Raw genomic sequence first — 22458 nt, forward strand, 5'->3', positions numbered from 1 at the left:
AAGATACAAAAATCCATCAATCTGGATGTCACGGGCTGTCCTCCCCTGCCAACTGCAGGTTTTTCCTTACAGAATTAACATGACGTTCCCCTGAATAAGAGTTTATTTTAACAATCAAGTGTTTGATTTCAGACCTTGATAGTGTCATTTTCATTGATCTTTATACAAAACCTAGAAATACATTTTGATTATTTGGCCATTAAATATTGTGTTATAGGTAGTGCTGTAGTGTGAACTGTCAGATGTGATAACCATGATACAACTATTAAAATGTAATTATTATATCTCTGAGATATAATATTAACAGCAAATTCAGCAGATGGATGACATTGCTTGTCTGTCTTTTAGTCAATGTTCTGGCTTTAAAATTTCAAGTGTTTTCTTCATTTGAATGTTTTTTTTTTCAGAGCTCATGTTATTATTAATGACTAATGGATATTTGCTGTTCTGTTGTGGGTTAGATCTCTTTACTGAAGCAGAATCTGGAGATGCAGCTTTCCCAGTCACAGAGCTCTTTGCAACAGCTGCAAGCCCAGTTCAGTCAGGAGCGTCAGAGGCTGACTCAGGAGATCCAGGAATTAGAAGAGGAGCATCAGCAAAGGCATAAGTCACTTCAGGAAGCCCATATCCTTGCCTTTCAAAACATGGAAGAAACAAAAGAGCAAGAACAAAAGGCATGTTCATATTGAATAGAATATTCATGTTGTTATTCCAAAATATTTAGAGAAAGTTGCCATTTTTAGCCAGTTGGAATCAGTAAAAAAACAGTATCTGCATAACTACTAAATTTCCTTTTTAGCTGATGGCTTACAGTAACATTTTTATCCAGTTAAATCTGATCAAGACACATTGGAAATAATCTCCAATACTGGTGTTGTTTCATGTCTTGCTTTATACTCTACCAGTATATGCCTACATATAGGTGTATATTTATGTAAAATCATCAACGCATGTGTTTCCTTACAGTAGTTTGACATTGTTATCCATAACATTATGGATAGTTTTGATTTGGAATAAGTTTCTCTGTATTTCCCATTATAGTTAACCTAATTTTGCATGTGTTTTCTGATATTTCCTGTCAATGGACTCCTTTTGTAAAGTATTTTATATTTTTATTGTGTTAAAAGTTTTATAAACTATGTTCTGTAACTTGCAAGATAATTTTCATGTCCAGAGCAATGTGACACTCGATATTTTTTAAAAAACCTTGACTAAACCAGCTCTAAAATTGAAATTTTTGAAGTGCTTGGTAGTTAATAGAGTGTGTGTCTTAATTTTTTTTTGAAGTTCAGACCTAGAGTGTACCTTTGCAATCAATTTTCCTGTGTCCCCACTTAATGTACTTTGGTTCACATCATAGACTGGTCTTGGAGTGCACAAGGTGGATTCCTTTTCTTCAAAATTAAACTAGATGTGCAACAGGAACTTTATGCTTCATACACCTCAATAGGGAATAAACATGAGTGTCAATGGGGAGCAAAAAATCCCAAATGTGTATTGTGTGCATGCTAGACCCATCTATGGATCTACACCTTATTACATTGCTTGCTATGGTAAATATATCCATAGATGTTTGGGTTTTTTTCACTTTTCAAACTGTGAGCAGAACAGGGTTTTTGTGTACAGGTAATCTTGATAGCCATCAGCCACTGAAAAGAAAAAATATAGCAGTAGGATAACACCATGGGGAAAAAAAAAAAAGCGCAATATTAGTGCATTGTTAATGATCTCTAGAGTATGCCAATGCCTGCTTTTTGTTGCCAGGTTTTTATTATTTAACATTTTATAAATTCCCTGCTGTGGTGTAGAATAAATTTTGACAATTTTGATTTCATAGGAATTAGAAGAACGTTTACAACAGAAGCACTCTGAAGAACTTCAGGCGCTGAAAGAAACACATAAACAAGCCATGGAAGGTTTCAAATTGGAGATGGAACAGGAACTTCAGACTCTGCGATTCGAGCTGGAGGATGAAGGAAAAGCTATGTTAGGTATGCTATTTTCAAATTTGCAAGTGGGTCCAAAAACATTATTTCTATTTCTACTAATATACATGTATATAGATGCATGTACATGTGTCTGTGCATTAAAACAGTGTAGTGTATCTCAGAGTCACAGAGTTGACCTAATTGTTCCTTTTAAAAGCTGTATAAATGTTAACGGGTAAGACCAAACTCTTCACTTTTGAAAAATCTTACCCTTCAGGTTTTTTTGGAAGTAGTAAGCAACTAAGGTTCATGATGGAGAATGTTTTAGAAAGTAACAGGAATAGAATGACAGGACAGTTGCTTAGCTGATGTAAATAGTGTGTGTTGGGTCAGCAGCAATATCTGGCAGGAACTGGACTGTTACCATTAATTAACGTGAACATTTGCAAAATTAACTTTTCTTTTTGTTCACGGTAACTAGCTTCCTTGCGCTCGGAGTTAAATCATCAACATGCAGCAGCAATTGACCAGCTAAGGCACAACCATCAACAAGAACTGGTAGCTGCCAAAATGGAGCTTGAAAGAAGCATAGAACTCGGCAGGCGACAGGTAGGAGGCATTGTTGGCAACTGACAGTAAAATTGCATAATTAGTACTCATTTTCTCTTAGTTGGGGGCAAGAACTGTTGGGCACAAACATGTAATCCTCCAGAGTCAGCCAGCACTAGCAGACAGTGCATCCCTACCAGTTTACCTAGACTTCCTTGCTTAGCTTTTTCTTCTGTCAATAAACTTGGTTTGCAGCCTAGTAAAGTCTCCCGTATCAAGGCAGTTTCTGCTCAGAATTGTGTAGCTATCTGGGAGCACGCTGGCTTGCCATGGCAGGAAAGTGCCAGTTCTCTCAAAATTCTACTGGTCCTCAGCTGCCAGCAGGACTTAACAAGGAAAAAGCTGTTTCTGGCTGAAGCCTAAGTCATATGGCTAAGACATGGTTGCTTAAAACCAAATGATTGCTTCAAACTTGAGAGGTAGCTTCATATCTTTTTATTCCAGGAGCCAAATAAGAAAAAATAAATTAGCATCTAAAGAAATCAAAGAAGATGACATAACAGCTTGCAACCATTTCTTAAAAATTGCACCCAAACAAAACAAAACAAAAAGAAACCCCAAAACAAACAAACAAACAAACCCAACCAAAACCAATATAAACGATCCCCCCAAATCCCAAAGCCAGTATGGACTACCTTTGCTTTCAGCAGCAAACTGATTCATTCACTTTTAGCTTTCATTTTTCACTTTATACCAAATCAGTTTTTTTCAGTAGTAATGAAAAATTCAAAGCTTAATCTCTACTGAAGGGAAGCCAGATTCCTGGAAATAAGATGACCAGACAATTGCTTCCTTATTCACCTATACAGTAGGCTTTTCAGGATTGATATACCGATAGTCCAGCACCAAGGATATGGGGTGGGTTTAGAAACGTATCAACAGAGGAAAAAGGTTTAGTTGCATATAGCCTTTACACAAAAACAGAGAAAGTCAAAGATGAGCCCTTATTTTTCTGTTCCTTGCTGGTTTAAAAGTCTGAGCACTAGAGGCAAGAATGTGGTGCTGTCAGCAGTGAATGAAAGCAGGATTTAGGAGGATATAGTTTCAGTCCTGTGTTAAGCCTAGAGTGAGACACCTAAAGATGTCAGAAAAAAACCCTTTAAATTACAAGAGCAAGTGTTTGATCCACCCAAATGCCATGTACTTTTGGCCCCAGTGTAGTGATCTAAGCACAAACCTTAGTTGCACTGAAGGCAAAGCAATTAATTGTGTTTCCCTGTGTGATGAGAATGCTCATCAGTTCAAAGGATTAGGGCTGAAACTAGATGCAGAGAGGTCTGAGCAGGATGGTTATATTTGTTACTTTTTGAAATACTTAAATATCTGGGTCTAAATTTTCCACTACTTTTTCTTGTAACTTTGATATAGTCTTTCTATAGAGAGGCAGATAATAATTTTTAAAAGTATTCTTAAAGGTGCCCTATAAAATTTTGCATACAGGATATATTTGTATTTTCTGGATGCATGAAGAAACAAAACACAATTATACATAAAACTACTTAGAAATATCTGCTGATTTTCTAGCTGTGCAAACTGTAGGGTCATTAATTATTGTTAAACTCTAAGAAGTGGAATAGATAGAAATGGAAAACTCTGAAAAAGGTTGATTTTATTACAGACATCTTCTAAACTGAGGAGAATCATTATCAAAACCATTGGGATGGGTTCCAGATGAGTTTCCCAGATGTTAATTTCATTGGAATTTCTTACGTAAAAAGGATGACTTCTACTGATTTACTGGACACAATATAAATGTTATATAAACTATTTAGCATGTGTTCTGCTGTGAGATATTTACGACCCTTCTATAAATGTAAGGTAGAAAGACTTCTGAAACACGGGGTTCATTGGTGCAGGGCATACAACTTGAGCAATTTTTTCCGATTGTGTGGGGTTATAAAGAGGAAAATGTTTCTCTATATCATATGTTGAAGAGGTAGAAAGTGCTAAATAACCAGCTCCTGGTTCTTAGCAGTGTCTGGGTTGTTGTTGTATGTGTGGGCAAAAGGAAAATATGATGAGCTACACAAACTTTAAGTTTTCTTTTTTTATTATTTTTTCTCACAAATGGAAATTGTTTGTTATATAGTTTTGATTTCTTCTTTACTTGTATACAGCAAAAAAACCCTTCTTTACTTGTATACAGCAAAAACCCCTCAGTTTTAATTATAATTTTTCAGTATCAAAACCTGAAAATATTATCTATTGAATGGAAAAGTCTGCTTAGCTGTTATCTTCCAAAAGCAAGTATTGTGCTTCTGAGAGACAAGTCTGTTTTAAATATTTTTTGCTGTTGCTACTTATATTATAGGAGAAAGAATTTTTATGCCGAATATCAGATCTGCAAGATGAACTGAGACACCGAGACCATCATATAGCTGAACTGGACAAAGAGATTCTGCATCTTCATGAAAATATAAGTGCATTGACCAAGGAATTAGAGTTTAAAGGGAAAGAAGTTCTTAGGATACGCAGTGAATCCAACCAACAGATCAGGTATGAATTTTTCCACTCTAAGCTCAAATGTGGATTGTTTCACTTATTGGTTTACATAAGAAATTTTACCATTTGCAGCTTTTAATTTACCCTCTTAATCAAGTGATGTTATATATCATGTAGTCATCTTCAGAAAAAGCTATGACCGTTACTAGTAAAGTTAGTGAATATTACCATATAGTTAAGCTGCATTTCAGAGATACATTTTGGCATATTTTAGTAACAGTCCACTCAAGTGTTGGTTTTTGTTTGTTTGTTTTTTTAATTCATTATGTGTTTTTTTTTATTTTACAAAGCATTAAAGGAGATCGATTTTCCCTGAAATAAGCTAGAAGATTGGAGGACAGTGGGTTTTGATGAATTAGTAATTCCTTCTGTGTTGTCTGATGTTGTGTAAAAGCCTATAGAAGCATGGCAGAAAATCATGACGAACAAATGAGTCTGATTTTAGAATAACTCTTTTTTTTAACAAAAAATAAATTAAACAGGATGCATGAGCAAGATTTAAGCAAGAAACATGAAAAAGAGCTGGATGTCTTGACAGCAGATCACATCAGAGAGAAACAAAGCATGCTGGCAGATTTTAATAAGACCCAAGAGCTGCTCAAGGAAATTAATTCAGCTTTACAAATTTCGTAAGTTTTGTTGCATTAAAAAAAATTGTATGTAGCTGCGTTTGAGTGAATAGTTTATTCTGGTGTCCATAAGTTGCTGCAGATATTGCAGACATGCAGATGTACAGAAACCTCTATCACATATGGGGCCTAATCTTGCATTCTTCAGGCAACACAGTTCTGTAAGCTTTAGGGGAATATAGTGAAATAAATTGTTAGGGAGTTGAGATGGAAAAAATTCAATTAGGAAAGATTAAATCTGTGCAGTTCTTAGAAAATTAGAGAAAACTATTTCCAATGGTTTTTTTTCAAAGTTTAATACATCTTCCCTGAGAACACAACAGGTTCTTCAACAAGTTTATAAATGGTACAATATTTGCTGTTAAGAAGTCTGATTATAGCACATGAGCAACACAAACATTTTCACGTTTGCTAACATAAGGAAGATTAGTGTCTGAAATGGGTTATATGAGCATAATGATAACAGAATACTTAGAGTCTCTCTGAGTCAAAATGCCACCTGGGGTTAGACCACCCCTGGGCAGAAGTGGTGTAGCAGTGTCATCTATCTAGCCAGTGTTTTCCCATCTTCCACATCATTCTCTATCTCTGTGTGTGATGTAACCCATTTGGTCAGGGTTTCTGGCTGAGATTTCATAGCACATTGAGGGCTTCCTGACACAAAGTTGTCCCTGAGGGATTTGGTTTTGCAGCACAGAAAATAATTGGTTCTATCTATATGATAGAAAACTTTTTAAAGCAAATATCAATTAAAAATGGATGATAAAGCCCAAATGCATCTAATTCTTCCTTGATAATAAGCACTCAGAAGTTGTCTTCAGGTAAGATGGGTATAAAATTCTAATTCTCACTCCCTCGTAATTGTCTACATGCACACTCTTGTGCCCTGATAAATGTGGTAACTGGCCATTCATTAAATCAGGTGTAAACTACCTCCTCTGTACTGCATTTATCTTGTACGAGAAACATGCCTATGAGCAGCCACCAGAAATAGGTTTTGAACCTGTTTACCCAAACTTTTTCTCCCATGCAGTTGTTTGTTTTTCAGTGTCCTGAAATTTTCTGAATTTAGTTGGTTCTCTGCTCCTGGTTCTTGTTCAACTTAGAGCTGTGAGGAAGCAGCCACTGGCCTAAAGAGAGCACACATTGCCCAGGGTGCCCCGACCTGGCTTTCCATGCGTTACCCATCCCTGCTTACACAGAAGCAAGGAGCTGTCAAAAGAGGCAACTATGTAAAAAAATAATAATAATGAATCAAACCAAAGAGGTTTATGCAGCTATTTCTTAAGTAGCTGTTTTCAGGTTCAGCCTCACCTAAAGCATGGCCTTGTGAACATTTATGAAATGGAGAATCTATCTTACAGTAATTGAGAGTGGATATCATTAATTAGGCTCTACAACTAGAGTCTTTAAATTATATATTATCTCTTTGAAATAGAAAAAACCCCAGTTCTCTGAAATATCTGAAAATAAAATGACAGCTGTGCGTAATTATGTACTGTACTCTGGGGATCTGTATACAATAGCTTAACCCAGCATAAAATGTATACACAAAAATTAAGCCATCTGAGCATATTTCTGTTCTGCTGAGTCAAAGGCCTTTTCTGCAAATAAAAACAGTCATGTTGTTCATGTTTTATGTAAATACATTATATAATCTCAGATCAGGCACAGGTTATTTGAAGGTTATAAATATAATTTAATATGAACTGTTTTTTCAGATGCAACTCAAAGTAAAAATCCCATAGCTGCTTCTCAAGGAAAAATAGTTATCTAAAGTGAGAACTTTTGTCTACTTCCAGGTGTCTTGTGGAATTAAGTTTGAGCTGACTTAGATACCTCAAATCCATAGATTTTTCTCAGGGTTCATTTGGGTTTGGGGTTTTTTTTTTCATTTCTTTTTTTCATTACATTTATTAAATTTCCTGAATCTGTTCTGAAACTCCATTCACAAACCTACACGAGGGCTAAATATGTGAGACAAGTAGTAGTAGTAGTTTCCTTTGGAACAACATTTAATATCGTGAGCATTATATTTATGTTGCAAAGAGACAGTTATTTGAAAGAGCTCTGTCTTCAAAACTTGTTATTTAAGAAGAAACAAGGCTATTTATGCAGTTCCTTGTATAATTCTTGCCTCAGTTGCTTATTTCACTTCTCTCCTTTAATGCTTTCCCACCAGGCATTTCAAATTTCCTCCTATTTTTTTTCAAAGTTTATTAATTGTTACATTTCTCTTAATCAGATAACCTAATATCCAAGTGTTATTGCTCTTCTTTTGCAGCTCATTCCTTTATTTCACCTCTAATGGTACTAAGTTGCTTTTGTGGAGAGGAATTAGTTACCTATTAGTCTTCAATGTTTTGGATATCTTTGTTCCAGTATGTTCCACCTGAACTGAGGAAGATGGTGCCAACCTTGTCTGTCTATCCAGTTTCTCCAGTATCACAAGCATGCATCTTTATTCAGAGTAGTCATCTATAAAAAGAAAAATCATACTGTTTTGCTCATCAAGAAAGTGAACGGCCAACTTTTAAAATTTAACATTGATATTAAATATAATGCAATGTAGTCCCTATGTTTTGTGTAAGAATCAATCTTAGCTGTCTTCTGTAATTCTCCTTGTCCATGCTATGGTTTTGAATGCCTTATTTTCAGTCTGACTTCCAAGAGGCCTTTTTTCAAACACCTAGTACTGCATGCACAGGAAGGATGTTAAGTTTTTAGAATTTTGCCCAGATTATTAGTTACTGGAGCAAAGGTTATGGTTGTTGTTGAATTTTTTTTTAACTGGCTAAAGCTGAATAATAACACAGAAATAATTCACTTCAAGGTGATAAGAAAGTAATCTTCTATTTTTACTCCCTGAGCTCTCTTTTGTATTAATCAAATATGTGACTTATTCAGTCATCATTTAATACTGGATCAGGCTAAAGGGGATATTCTTCTTTCCTATAAAGTTTAGAAGAAATGAAAGAAAAATATAAAAACAGAGAATCAAGACCAGAAGACTTGCAACTTATTTCAGAACTGAAAGACCTAATTGCAGAGCGGGACCAACTCATAAAGAAACTGATTGTAAGACTTTTATGCTCTTTTGGTTTAATATCATGACAGATACAAAAGTTAATCTAATTCAAAGTGTTTGAAGTGTATGTAAAGAACCAGTCCTGCTAGCATGTTATTCATATTCTTTAACACATTATTCCTGTGGTTCCAATGATTCCTAATAGTAAAACTAATTAGATACAGAGAGTTTTGCACAATCAAGCATAATGCATTATTACAAAAAATATTTTATGATGACCTTGATCAAATGTCTCCTTTCTCCAGCCCTGGAATAAGCCAGCTGTGTAAGGCACAATGTCTTCTATAAGGTTTCTAAGACCAATTTCCTGATCCACTGAGCTTCCCAAATTCAGAGCACAATACTCTGACTCACATTAGTCTTGATTAGATCCTGATTCAGAAGCAAGAAGGAATGAGGATATTCAAATTAATCAGAGATCAGAGGTTAACCGTACTGAGTCTTTCCCAGTGCATAATCCATTAGGGCTACGCTCACTCTCAGAAGCATAAAACTGCAATAAAACTGCATAAATACAAATGATTTAACGTATTATATATAATAATATATACAACATTAAATATTAAATGCAACTTTAAGAATTTACCAGTTTCTTTTAAAACTTAAATATAAATTTATTTGACATCATTTTATAGGCAGATTTGGCCACTAACTGATTGAAAATGCATAAAAAGAGGTTTCTATTTGTTCTTCTTTTTAGGAGGACAAAAAGTTCTATCAGCTGGAGCTAGTTAACAGGGAGACTAACTACAACAAAATGTTTAATGCAAGCCCTAATGTTGGTGTTATTAATCCATTGGTGAAGGTATGTTCCATGGACTTCATTGCTAAAGTGAAGGAAATCTAAACTTAGGATATAGTAAAAAGAAGAAATATGTGTGTGTGTGTGTGTGCGTCTGTATGTACACATATATCACTCTTAAAAGACACATTTGAAACAAGAAACATAGTTTTCCATTTGTCCCTGCTTATTTTTGTGTAGATTTGTTTCCTTTGTGTTGTTGAGAGATCCACCAATACTGTTGCTGTAGTTTGCTAGACATGTATGACATAAAACACAGTTCCTTCCCACAGAGGGCAGGACTGTAGCATATGATAGGGAACAGTGACACCTGTAACCAGTTTTAGTTTCATAATTTTTCTTGGTTATTTTGGAAAGTGCAAAGGTAATTTCGTTTTTCAGGTGGTGCCCAGGATGGAAGAGCATTAGAAAGATAGAGGAAGAGGGGACACTCAAGGAAGGGAATAAGGGTAAAAAGGGGAAGAGGAGGAGTATGAGAAAGGCATGGAATGAGTCTGAATGGAGGCAGACAGTAATACTGGAGAAGTGGAGTGACAAACCAGGTACAGACTGTGGGGGAGCAGGAGGCAGAAGTCAGTCTCTGGCCTTCTAAGTCATTGTCACCACCTATACGAGTGAAAATACTTCAGCAGCAGCCTTTTCCAGATCTCTCCATCTGGCTGAATAGCAGCCAGTGTACAGCAGCTACTGTACAAGCAGGCGTAGTAGCCTCCCTGTCACTTCATAAGGAAGCAGCATTCTTCACGAGGAACGTGAGTAGACTGCAGTAGGGTACCTTAATTCCATTTCTTTTCACCACTTCAGGTGTAAGACTGAGTCCTCTGGCATTTGCTTCCTCCTTGTGATAAGCCATAGGTTATTTCATCTGCACGGAAAGGGAAGAGATTTGTCCCAGCTGTAGAGGCAGAACTCAGGAAGGTTCTGAAGCAAAGGGTAACCCAAGGGGCACAACCCGAGCAGCTCAGATGCGCGGGAGCTTCAGTGATCAAGGTTCAGGCTCCATTGTTTACGAGGAGGTCTGGCTCCATTATTTGAGATCAGGCTGTGTTTTTAGCTAAACCTTACTGTAGTTCCACATCAGATTAGCATATTTCCCACTTCTGCACAAACTCTGCTGCAAATTGTCAACATTCTGCTGTTTTTCAGGAGCCCAGGCAGCTCTCACAAGCTTATCATATAAAAGATGCCTAAATGTTATGCATAACTGCATAAAAGAACTTAGTTCAGGCCCAGTAGAGACAATACTGGGACTGCCAGACACAATTTGAATGCTTGGGTTTTATGTGACAAAAGTTGTTTGAAAATTTTGGAAGCTTGTCTGAACAACTTATTTATAAAGATGTGAAATGTAACCATCGAGTGTATATAGCTTGTGTTTCGTGTGAAATCTGAAATGTTTGGGAAAAGTCCTTCAACATCAGATTTCCATGGTGATAATTCATATATTTTTATAAATATGCATCTATCACTTAAAACTGTTTAGACTTTTTAAACTGTCTTGTATGCCAGAACATTTTGATCTCTCATGTCATGAGTTGTGGGCTATGTTACTTTATTTTGTCAAAGCACGTACAGTGTTATTGGAGAATGAATTGTAAAGAAACTGAAAATCTCATTCTCCTTTTTTTTTTTTTTTGTAATAAAAAGACAGAATTTATGAGTTACTAGAGGCTTTGCATATTAATGCAAAATTACAGCCATTGCAGTATGTATTACAGCTTCTTGTAATTTATGCAATGGATCTGTTTAGTATTACATTGTTACATCTGAAGTTTCTTAATACTTTGCATGAATTTCATGGAAACGATACACAAAATTTTGTCTCTCCAGATTTGACTGCTTCAGAAGTATAGATTGTTTTATAGACAAGAAGATATAAATTGTAGTATTCTTCTAAGCACTTACGTGGATAATACACATTTTCCAGAAATGAGCCACCTATGAAGCTATGTTTTAACTACAGGGTGTTTAACACACCATTTTAATTACAGTGTTTATTACCTTGCAGTGGTATTTTACATACAGCTGATTACTTTGACCAAACTATTTTTCCTACCATAATGTTATTTCTTACTTCTTCAGCTACTACAGAAGTAGTAAAGTGTATGGGACAACCTTAGTTTAATCCTTTGCTAATGATCTTTCATTGTGATGCTTAAAAGATACTTTTTCCTATTATAGTTTTCTGTTAAATTTTTGAGGGTTTTTGATTGTATTTTGACAAACACATCCACCAGTGGGGCTACAACTAGTAGCATTTGCATCGCCCAGCCCTAGAGAGGTCAGGCACTGGAATCAAAGCTAGCAGGGAGCTAAACAGAAGAGTCCAAATAAACAACAGGACTCTTGTCTGTCTCGGTTTTAACTCATGCCCACCCTTGAATAGAGCAGCTCTTGTGTTTCAAGTGGAATTCTGCGGGAAAATATATAGAAACAACATGAGAATCCACTTGTCTTTCACCTTATTTAGTTCAAATTTGTGTAGTTCCCAAGACCTTAAAGGGTTTTTCTCCTAGCTGCTTTGTTAGGGTTGCATGTGTGTAATTGAATCAAAGTATTTATTATATATTCAAATAGTACATAATTCATGGGAATAAATTAATCCAGAAATTTTAAAATCCTGTTTTTTGAAATAAGGCTTTTAAGATATTAATGTTTTATTTTGGACATGGAATATTTGATAGAAATCAGAAAATACACATTGGCATCCTGGCTCACAACTACTTTTTAAAAGCTGTAAAATTATTTGAAGCATCCTTCTACATTAAAGTATCTAGGAAAGCAGAGAGAATAAGTACAGATTTCTTTGTGTTATGTGTTATGGAGAGCATAATACTGATATAAAAATAAAATTATTCAGTACTTTTGAGTGCCTTGAAATACTATCAGTAGGAGTATAGAGATTATCTAAGAAAAATGTTCCGTTGTGCCCTCTGGTGTCTAGAAACAGTAAGCTGTATTAGCATTAAAAGCTTGGCCTTTCCTTATGAAAGTAACTAACTCCTACACAATAATCTTTTCATCCTTAGCAGTACTGCTATAATGCTTACTAACTATGAGGCTGTAATTGCTTTAAAAGAAATGTAGCTGCTTTTCTGGGTTGCATGTTCCAGTTACCAAAATGTGTCTCGGTGAGGGGGTGAAACCTATTGGAGAGATACTTTTTCATCATTGAAATTTGCTGTAATTACATTTGACATTCAGTGATATCAAAAAAATATTTAAGCAAACATGAAAGGTTTAACAGACTAAATGACAGTTTTGTGGAAAATTTCCTACCTCCAATGTCTTAAACAGAGCAAAATGCTGTATTGGAAGTTCTCATAATATACTCATTGATTATTGAACTAAGTCTTATTAACATAATCATCTTGATCAGAAATTTGATTTTTCTGTGAAAATTTGTGGTGTTCAGGTCTGGTCAAAGCAAATAATAAAACTACAATAGTAAAAAATGTCCCAATTGCTCTCCTTCAAAAAAAACCACCCAAACCAGCCATCAATAAAACTTTTAAATTTGCAAATGTCCTCATCTGTCCTGGTGCAAGAAGCCTTCCTTACATTTGTTATTTTTAATGCAGCAAAAGAAGAAGAACGATAAATCCACAAACAGGTTTGTGAGTGTCCCCAATCTAAGTGCTCTGGAATCTAGCGGAGTGGTGGGCAATGGACATCCCAACCGCCTGGACCCCATTCCTAACTCACCCATCCACGATATTGAGTTCAACAGCAGCAAACCACTACCACAGCCAGTGCCACCCAAAGAGCCCAAGACGTTTTTGAGGTGAGCACTGCCTCACCAATCTTTTTTTTTTTTTTTTTTTTTTCTTAACTCAGGAAAATTTTGCATTCCTACTGAGCTGAATCCCACTTGCTTTATGAACCTTTCACAGGTACAAGTACTCTTGTGCCATTCTTAATTTTTACATTATATTTGTAACCTCTTTATAGTATTCCTTTTTATTGTAGACCTTGTTGAAATGTGAAGTATTCTCACTTCTTCGTGTCTTGAACTTTCAAAACCTCTTTAGATACTTTAACAGAATTCATGTGCTTCCAATTGTTTACATATATGAACAATTGTTTAAAATGTCTGTGTTATTTACTGATTGTCATTTAGGAATTGATACTAGCACAGAATTTCTTTTATTCAGTATTATGTGATAATGGTTTTTATGTAAGAAAACTATTCTCTGTGCTACGTGAATGTTTTGTGTTTCCCCTTTCCTCACCTGTATCAGATCGTTTCATAGGAGTAACCTTACTACAGCAACAGGAAACGTGCATGCTTGGATCCTTAATGCTGAGCTTCCAGTAATCAAAACCAGCACTGAAGTCTCAAGTACTTCACAAAATAATATAGTGAATTGAATAACTTCAATGCCATTGCATTTTAGAGGCAGGATTTTAATCTTTTGCTTTACACACCTACATATTAAATGCACTGAAGTGCTGCTGTACTCTCTATTTAGTAGGTGTTGATCTCTTACTTCTAAGTTGGCAACTTAAAGCAACGTATAATAACCAGTTCCACAGTTGGTTGTTTACGCTCTTTCAGCTTAATGCAAAAGACCGTGTATCTAGCAACTACTAATTATAAAAGGAAACAAATAACAGAATCTAAAATAGATAGGGAAAACAATCTATTTCAAGAAAATAATCTTTTTTTTAAAAAAGTAATCTTGCTTTTTTTTTTCCTGTGCATGTGATGTGCATGAGTGTGCTCAGATACCTATAACACGCATGTGCATGAACTCATGAACTGTGATGCTGGAGTTTCCATTCCAAATTGTTTTGTGCTCTGTATTATGCGGTAATACAGTAGGGATTATTTTATTACTGAATTGAATTGATAAAGGGACTTCATTGTGTAAATAAGTTTAAATTATTCTCTCTTGCTCATTTTGTGAGAATGTTATGTGTTCAAGGGGGAACCAAATCTTATTTGCAGTGCAGCAGTTTCTTTATTTCTAGTATATTAGCATATTTAAAATGTGTGCATGAACAACAATGCAAGTGATATTTGTGATCGGTGTCATTAAAATAGTGTGTATTTTTGTTCAGTTGCCAACCAGTCTTTGTGAGCACATGTCTACAAATATGATGCTCGCATCATATTTTTGAAAATTAACTTTACCACAGGAAAAGGATGCTAAAAGAGGACCTTCTACAGTCACGCTTTTCTAAGAAAACTTTTTATTCTTCCTGAAAACCTACAGCTGTTTATGAAATTTTATAGTAACTTTTCCAAAATATTATTTGCCCACCCTGTAATGTGGCTTCTGAACTGACTTGTCCATGCTGCTGATGCTCTCCAATGGAGTGGATGATCACAGATTCTATAGGGAGATGTTAAATCATGTCCTGAGTTACACTAATAATTGGTCCATAGAAAACAGTGTGTTCTTTACTGAATATTCCCTGCAATTTTTTTCCTCCTCACATTCTTGTGTAGTTGTGGGATAATTGTGTTGTGTTTTTTTTCTTTCTGTGAATTTAGCCCTCCTCAGACTGATGCTTCACCAGTGGCTTCACCAGATCCACAACGCCAGGAATGGTTTGCCCGATACTTCACGTTCTGAGAGATGATTTGTTTTTGTGGCACAGCGTGATGTGGACTGTTTATAGGAGCATGACCTTAAGTAAACCCTCATGTGAACAAGCTTTCCTGTAATTTGTCAAACACTGTGAATGAGAAAGTATTTGTCTCTCTGATTTGAAACTGCACTGTATTTCATGTTATATTTGTTGGAATCACTTGACATGGTACTAATATAATGTGTGTAATTATAATTATTATTTTTATTTAAAATGGAAGAATCTTTAAACTTTGTAATTACTACATAATAAATTTTGGTAGAACAAACATAATGCTTTCCCCCTTTTTCCTATAAATGTGTTTTCTTTGATTTCAGATAAGGCTTCTCCTCCAAAAATAACGTAATTGCATGGTTACTATAAATAAAATTTAAACTGTAGAAAGAAAAAGTATATATATTTCACTTTCTCTCCAATTTGGCCAGGATATGTTTAATGCATCCCAGTTCTATTTATGTTACTTTGTAGTTTAAAACCTTTTCTTTCTAAAAATTAAAAGGAAGAATGTGAAGTCAATCAAAACCGGTGTAGCTGCTAGCCTTCAGAGCAGAGTGATTTTTGACAAGAGGATGAAAAAAGCCACAAATGAGGAGCTGTTCACTGGGGAGGGGGGTTGACTCCTTACTTGTTCCTCATGAGACTTTGCCATCTAGTTATAATCAAATATTTTATCAAGGGATTTAAGCAGAAACTGTTCCCACAAGTTATGTATTTCTTTTATGAATATTAACAAAAACAAATGTTCAAAACATTTAGAACACTATACTAAGTACCTCTACATAAATCAATAATCTACATTTTGAGCATATAGTCCTGCTTTGGATAAAATTCATGTCTGAAATGAAAAAAAACACCATCAACCACCCAACTTTTTCCCATTTATACATACTACAGATACAGATCATTCATTAAAACTTAATTACCTTCCCTTGTCTACATTAACATTTTTTTCTTCTTCTGAAAGCGATACCTGAGAATGTTTTTTCAGCCAGTGAGCATGATTCTCCATCTACACCTTTTCTGATGCCAGTGTTGCTCGAGAAGTTTGCTGCAGCATATAGAAAACTAGAGCTTGTTGTCCTTTTTATATTTTTTCATTCAAAGATTACCACAAAGTAACTCACACTGGTAGTCTCAGGGAGAAAATTGTCTCTTTGTTTTATGAATGTATTTTTAAGCTGAATCTCTTATCTTTTAAAAGCAGGAAAAAAATGTTAAAAGTTATTTGAATAAGGTTTTAGTTAGCATATACAAAGGTCTTGAACTTTAATATTTCATCTGAAGCCCTAACTACATCCTTTTTTCGCTATATGCACAAAGGTAAATACCCAGATGAATATACTTGCTAATTACAAGTTTTATATGTAGCATATGTAAAAATGAAAAATTTGTATGTTTTCATATAAACAATACAAAATCTTCTAAATGAACATTTTAAAACTTCTATCTTATAATTCAGCTTGAAAACTCCACTGAAAGCTGTATTCTTGTGATGCTGCCATGGATTAAAGATGTACACAGCAGATTTTCTGTAGCTGGTGGACTCAACTGTAGGTATATGCAACTTTTTAATTTTAGAAGAAAGCCATATTGGGCAAAATGTCAGATTTCTTGGCTGTTACCCAAAATAAAATACACTAGCTCATTTTGTTATCATGTTCTAAAGTGAGTGTTGCGTATTTTTTCTTGCATGCTTTGCAAGGGCTCAGCCTTTTTCTCCCATCCTCTGCTTCCTTTGTACATTTTTACATATAGAATTAATAACTAAACAGTAATCCAAAGAGCATAATATCTGCATTTACTTTGCCTTTTCAGTAAAAGGTGTGTCCATTGGTTTTTTGCTAGTAGACATTTGTCTTTTAGAAGGCAGAAGGAAGTTAAGAAGCACTCGGTTACCAGGTCTGCCACAGTGAACAGCTGTTCCACTACTAAATCAGTCTCTTAAAAACAAAAAACAGCCATACAAAAAAAAAGCCCAAAACCAACCAGAACAAACTAGGAAAAAAACTATTTTCTACCAAATGGCACCGAGTACTCTGTAAGACATATTCCTTAAAAAAGTTAGTATCTGGCACTTGGGATTAATAGACAAACTAGCATTATCACAATGCCATTGTGTTCCTGATCTTTGCAGTATCTGCTATTCTGGAAAAAGCTAGAGTCCAGTTGTGCAGAGAGTTCTGCAACGTCTCTGCTCACACATGCACAGTCTTTCCTAGCTCAACAGACAACTCTGAGTGAGAAGGTACAGAATTAGCGTGAAGTTGCATAGTATTATTTACAAATTTACAACTACAAAAATCTTACGGCTCTCTGCACTCTTGACACATTAGATCTCATTATCAGCACTTAGTGTAACTAATTCCCCCAACCCTTTAGTTTTATTCAGAAAGAACAATAAAAGGTCAAAGAGCAAACAATAAAGAATGTAATGTTTCAGTCCTTACTATGTTTTCCTATGGAAGGAGGAGGTAACAGGCTATACTGGATAACAGGGACAAAATGCAGAAGAATCCTGCATCTCATCAGTATGTCATCATAATAACCAGTCTTAAGGCCAGATTCGGCCCTTCAGTCTAGATTGCTCCATTTACTTCTGTGAGAAGAGTTCGAATGCCAGTGAATTTTCCAGGTGAGCAGAAACATGCTCTAGCTGACCCATCTGATACCATCTCACAGCACAAGGAACAACTGCGTCCCCAGAACTGCATGGCGCTTTCTCCGCAGTAGGAGTTGTACCCAGAAGGTATACTTCGGGGGGAAACCACCCCCAAATGCGTGAAAACCAAGCTGCAATCTGTGCGAATGTAGAAAAAGCTTTATCAGATTGACATCTCTCATCTGCATTTTTATTTAGTTACTTCAGTATCTGTGTACTCTATTTACCTGAGACTCCAAGGAAAATATTAGTCCTATGAGAAGTACTGACAATAAATTATATGGGTCAATATTATAGAATTTTTAACATACTAATTTAGTCTAAATAAATTTTCAATTCTGTTTTTCTCATGATCTGTTATTTTTGAAGAAAAAAAACTGTATTTTCTAACTGGTTTGAGTAGTTCTCCCTTTAACATGTACACATTTAAATTAAATGTCTTAGATTTGTAATCTTTGATCGCTTTAAAGACTAAGAATATGTATTCTAAAACTGAAGAATGTAGAATATTTTGGGTGTGGGTTTTTGTTGGTTTTAGGCTATACTATCATCTTTTCTTCCTAAATGTTTTATGTATTGCTGCAAGAATCTTTGCTTTCATTCTTAAAGCAGAATATAATTTTTTCACTCTTGATGTAGGTAGTCTCTGGATCTAAACTTTCTTGACATTAGAAAACTCTCCACAAACGACCTCCTTTGATGAGCTGCATTCCAAAACTGAAAGCAGCAGTCTCTTGGGGAGTTGGAAATGCTTCCATTCCTGTAACTGAACTTGGAGGGATTCTGAGCAACAGCTGATGTTGCAGTACTTGCCTTTCTGGTGTGGCAGCTGGAAAAAACTGGGGTCCTTTCTTTTCTCTAAATTGTTAACACATACACTATTCCAGTAGTCATAGCTAGAAAATCCCAATATTACCTTTTGACTAATGGCCATTCACTTTTTTTCCAGTTTTAGTCTTACTCTGGAACTCTATTTAAAAACTATAGGACATAAGGAATTCGTAATGAGTATCAGGAAACTTCACTCATAATATTAGAAGTCAGACCTGACCATGATGCCAGAGAAATCCCTTGCTTGTTTAAGGTTTATTTTAAGCTATATGTGAATTTTGTTACATGGTCCCAGTGCTATCCACAGGTAAATTTCACTAATTCTGAATTGACAAAATTAAACCCCTAGTTTTCCTCCTTTGCTGTTATTTACGTCCCTTAGAAGGGAAATGAGTCACATCACTTAAGAAAAGAGCGATCTTCAACCTCCCCTTCAAGGGTGAAGCAGCCCACTTCTCTCTCTTGATTGCATGAAAACTGTAGAGCAACAACATAAGTGCCTCAGATGCCTAAATTTGTGTGTGAGGAACCCTAGCTTGACTTGGATTTATTTTTTGTTACAGCAATGTTTGCAAAAAATGTATCAGCTTTGAAAGATACAACTTCCTTTCCTTACAGGTGCTGTGGTGCTTTTTTCCTGGCATGTTCAATGCAGTCCAATACAGTACTGTTACTGTTCGTCATAGGCAAATGCTAAACCTTCTTCTACTGTAATGAAGGTGAATCCCTAATTTGTCATATCGTTGTTTAGCTACTTTTGGATGTTGGGCATCGCATCAGTTTTACTTATGTATACATTTCCTGGCAAAATCTTTCAATGGAAATATGACTCATTTCCATGTACAATGAATTACAGAAATCGGCTTGCAGTTATAAAGCTAACTTACTTTGCACAGTATTTTGGTCACATAAATAAGCATCCATTTCTTTAGATACGCTACAGTAATTGGAAGTACCTGTGGATAGTACTGGGATCATGTAACAAAACCAGGCAGTCAAGCTGAATGAGAACTTTTCCTTTTTGTCATGCCTGACCACTGAACTCAAGTTCATAATAGAACTTGTTATTGGACTTAACGTTGGGCTCTTTTACTGCAGAACTGCATTAATATTTATCATTCTGAAGCACATACACAATTAGATGACTCAAGCTTTGTTGACCGTACAAATTGCACTGCAAGTTCCTAGGTGGTGGGACAGACCTCGTTCACCTCGTAGGTGAATTACTGATCCACTCTGGAGTCCTGCATAGCCCTAAGGATGAGTTTATAAATTGCCTGTTACTGAGGCAACTCAGTTATTTTCAGTTAAGCATGGTATAGAGGCCTGTTCACAATAAACAGCTGGCTGAACACAACAAAGAAGCTGCTGCCAGCAGCACTGATAGCAGTGTTGCTAGGGAACAGGAAGAGCCAAGCTTGAGATAATAAAAGCGTAATTCAATAATGACTACCAAAATCTGGCTTCATTATGACAGTGAGTACTCTTGGAAATTAACAGGTCTTCCATGTTTAACCTGACAGATGGATAGAAGAGTTTCGAGAGCAGCTGAGTCTTTACCTGGAACTATAGCTGTTTAACTTCAGTTACAGACCATCAGCGTGATGGCTGGGCACAAAGGAGAGCCAGCACACCTCAGACTGTAAACACCACAGGCAGCCCAGGTGATGGATGGCAACTGACATTTCTTTAGGGTAGAGACCGAAGCCCAAGTTTTAGGGTCAGGTGAACACCCAACCATATTCACACCACTTGGCCTACACCTTTACCTAACCTGTGGGATACACGAGCCCTTCTCAGCACGTGCACAGCCTTGCCAGCAGCGTCCCAGCTGCACGCTGGAGCGGGATGTTACCAGCCACCCGGACCACAGCAATGGCAAGCAGAGCTTACACTTCCCTGGGACATTCCCTGACTGAGGGCACATGCAATGTTCTGTAAAACTGAAAAACAGAGGAGTTATTAGCCTTCATCTTTTTCTTCACAACCACACAACACTATCAGAAGTGACCTGAAATCAGAGTAATATCAGCTTATGTAAGAGAGCCCAAAGTGGAGAGCAGAGAAAACCAGGAAAGCATTGAGCCCAGGACAAGAGAGCTTTTCAGGCCGGTAACTGCCAACACTGTGCCCATCCACTTGTTCCAGACGATTACGTTTTCTTGTCCTACTTTGCACAACAATTTCAAAAGGGGCCACCTCATTTATTTTCAAACGGGCATAATATTTTTGATGACTTCTTTTTGAGCAAACATTTATTACTCAGCTATGCACATAAGTGTTACTAGTTATTATTAGATAATAATAAAATGATACATTAGTTTTACTCTTGTAGGAACCACTACCTTAATTCCATCCTTTACGCACCAATATCAGTTACTTGCTCTGTAGTTGTAATTAGCTGCTCCAGTTGCAGGCTACTGCATTCTTTTTCATCCTGTTGCTCTAGTTTAGGCTACAAAATGCACAGTCTGAGGAAGCACAGAGACATCTCCAGGAAATCAAAGATTACAGCTCTGCCATACTAGAAGCCAAGTTACTGTGCTGATCTAATAAATGTGTAGAAATAGCTGTCTCATTGTTAGAAAAAAGCAGGCGGGTTTTGTACCTTGCAAGACAGCACTATAAACTGACTGAAGCTGACACTGAAAGCATATCACAGAGACAGGGCTGGCCCGACCCTCCACCCAGGATAACCTTTACCAGGAACAGTTTTGAATTTTCACCTTCATATATTAGGTGCAGATCTCAGCAGTGCTTTTACAGCCACATGCATTCAATTTGCTAGAATAAGGCCACTTTTATAAAGCAAAATGGTTTTTGCTTCTAGAAACATAAAGAGGAATTTTTTTAACCCCTTTATAACTGCCTGAAGCAGTCTCAGACTATTGAAAACACTGTTTCCTTCAGGTGATAATTTAAGCAACATCTACAAATACTACAAAAAGCTTGTATTTGCAAACAATGCAGGACAGAGAACTGAAGTTCTACCCACTGATTTACCAGACAAGAGTCATATGCTGGAATCCTCTTCCAATAGCTTGTGGAGTAGCAATTCAGAGAAATGTGATTTGCGATTTAAAGCACCAGCAGTTCCATTCCACCCAAGATTTTTGCCCAAACAGTTCAAGACTCTTCCCTTCTCTGCTGGCCGAACGTTCCCGCGATCAACTCATGGATGAAGAGAGAGTTAATATAGTGAACTGTTGTGAAGTAACTGCTGTAGCTTTCTTATTCATTAAGATCACATATTTAAAAATTATTGGGAAAAATACATTAGACATTCAAATTAATTAACTTAGTTTAATTAAGACAGGTAAGGCAGTTTCTTTACATATTGAAGCCATACATCATAACTTGAAAATAAGGGATCTAAAGGATATTTTTTCTGCTTAAAAAGCATTGATTTTCCCCTCCAACAACTCCAAAATTTTGTACATTTCTTCCGATATCTTTGTATAATACAACTATTGGCACAGTTCTGATACCTTGGTGATAGTATGGTATACTTTTTGGTTAAGATCTTACCTAGGCAGTGATTTTTTTATCTGATTGCATATCAATAATTCATCACTAATACAAGCCACCAGTGGGGTGTCCTCAGAACGACAAGCTCAGTAGATAGTCTTAAGATCCTTCAACACTTAAGTGGACATTAAGTTATTCTCTGGGATATCACAGGACTTGAAGAGATAGATGAAAGATATTAAAATACATTATCAGCGATATTGAGAAAATAGATGTAGTAATTTAGAAGACAGTCTGCTTACACTGAACTCAATGGGGCAGAATTCCACACACAGGCACAGCGC

The 22458-nt window shown here is 36.1% G+C and overlaps 1 protein-coding gene and 1 long non-coding RNA gene across 10 annotated transcripts in view; one reads left to right on the forward strand and one right to left on the reverse strand.

Annotated features, from left to right (window-relative positions):
• The window catches only part of FAM184A (family with sequence similarity 184 member A), an 81676-nt gene extending 60182 nt beyond the window's left edge, over positions 1-21494 (forward strand). The window contains exons 11-19 of one of the 9 annotated variants that reach the window (XM_080389511.1): positions 462-674; positions 1838-1991; positions 2410-2537; positions 4849-5033; positions 5522-5668; positions 8629-8746; positions 9457-9561; positions 13140-13342; positions 15059-21482. In XM_080389511.1, coding sequence (XP_080245637.1) covers positions 462-674; positions 1838-1991; positions 2410-2537; positions 4849-5033; positions 5522-5668; positions 8629-8746; positions 9457-9561; positions 13140-13342; positions 15059-15140 — 1335 coding nt within the window. In that variant the 3' untranslated portion in view covers positions 15141-21482. Of the gene's footprint in view, positions 1-461; positions 675-1837; positions 1992-2409; positions 2538-4848; positions 5034-5521; positions 5669-8628; positions 8747-9456; positions 9562-13139; positions 13343-15058 lie in introns of all 9 variants that reach the window. The other 8 variants (XM_080389512.1, XM_080389517.1, XM_080389513.1 and 5 more) reach the window with 8 other exon arrangements.
• On the reverse strand, positions 7551-9447 carry LOC308064700. Its single transcript, XR_013928495.1, has 2 exons — positions 8976-9447; positions 7551-8146 (listed from the first exon to the last, which is right to left on the reverse strand). It is a non-coding gene; the product is annotated as an uncharacterized lncRNA (long non-coding RNA).
• Positions 21495-22458: the final 964 nt, after the last annotated feature.

This window comes from Falco punctatus (genome assembly GCF_963210335.1).
Source record: "Falco punctatus genome assembly, chromosome: 5".
Lineage (NCBI taxonomy): Eukaryota > Metazoa > Chordata > Aves > Falconiformes > Falconidae > Falco > Falco punctatus.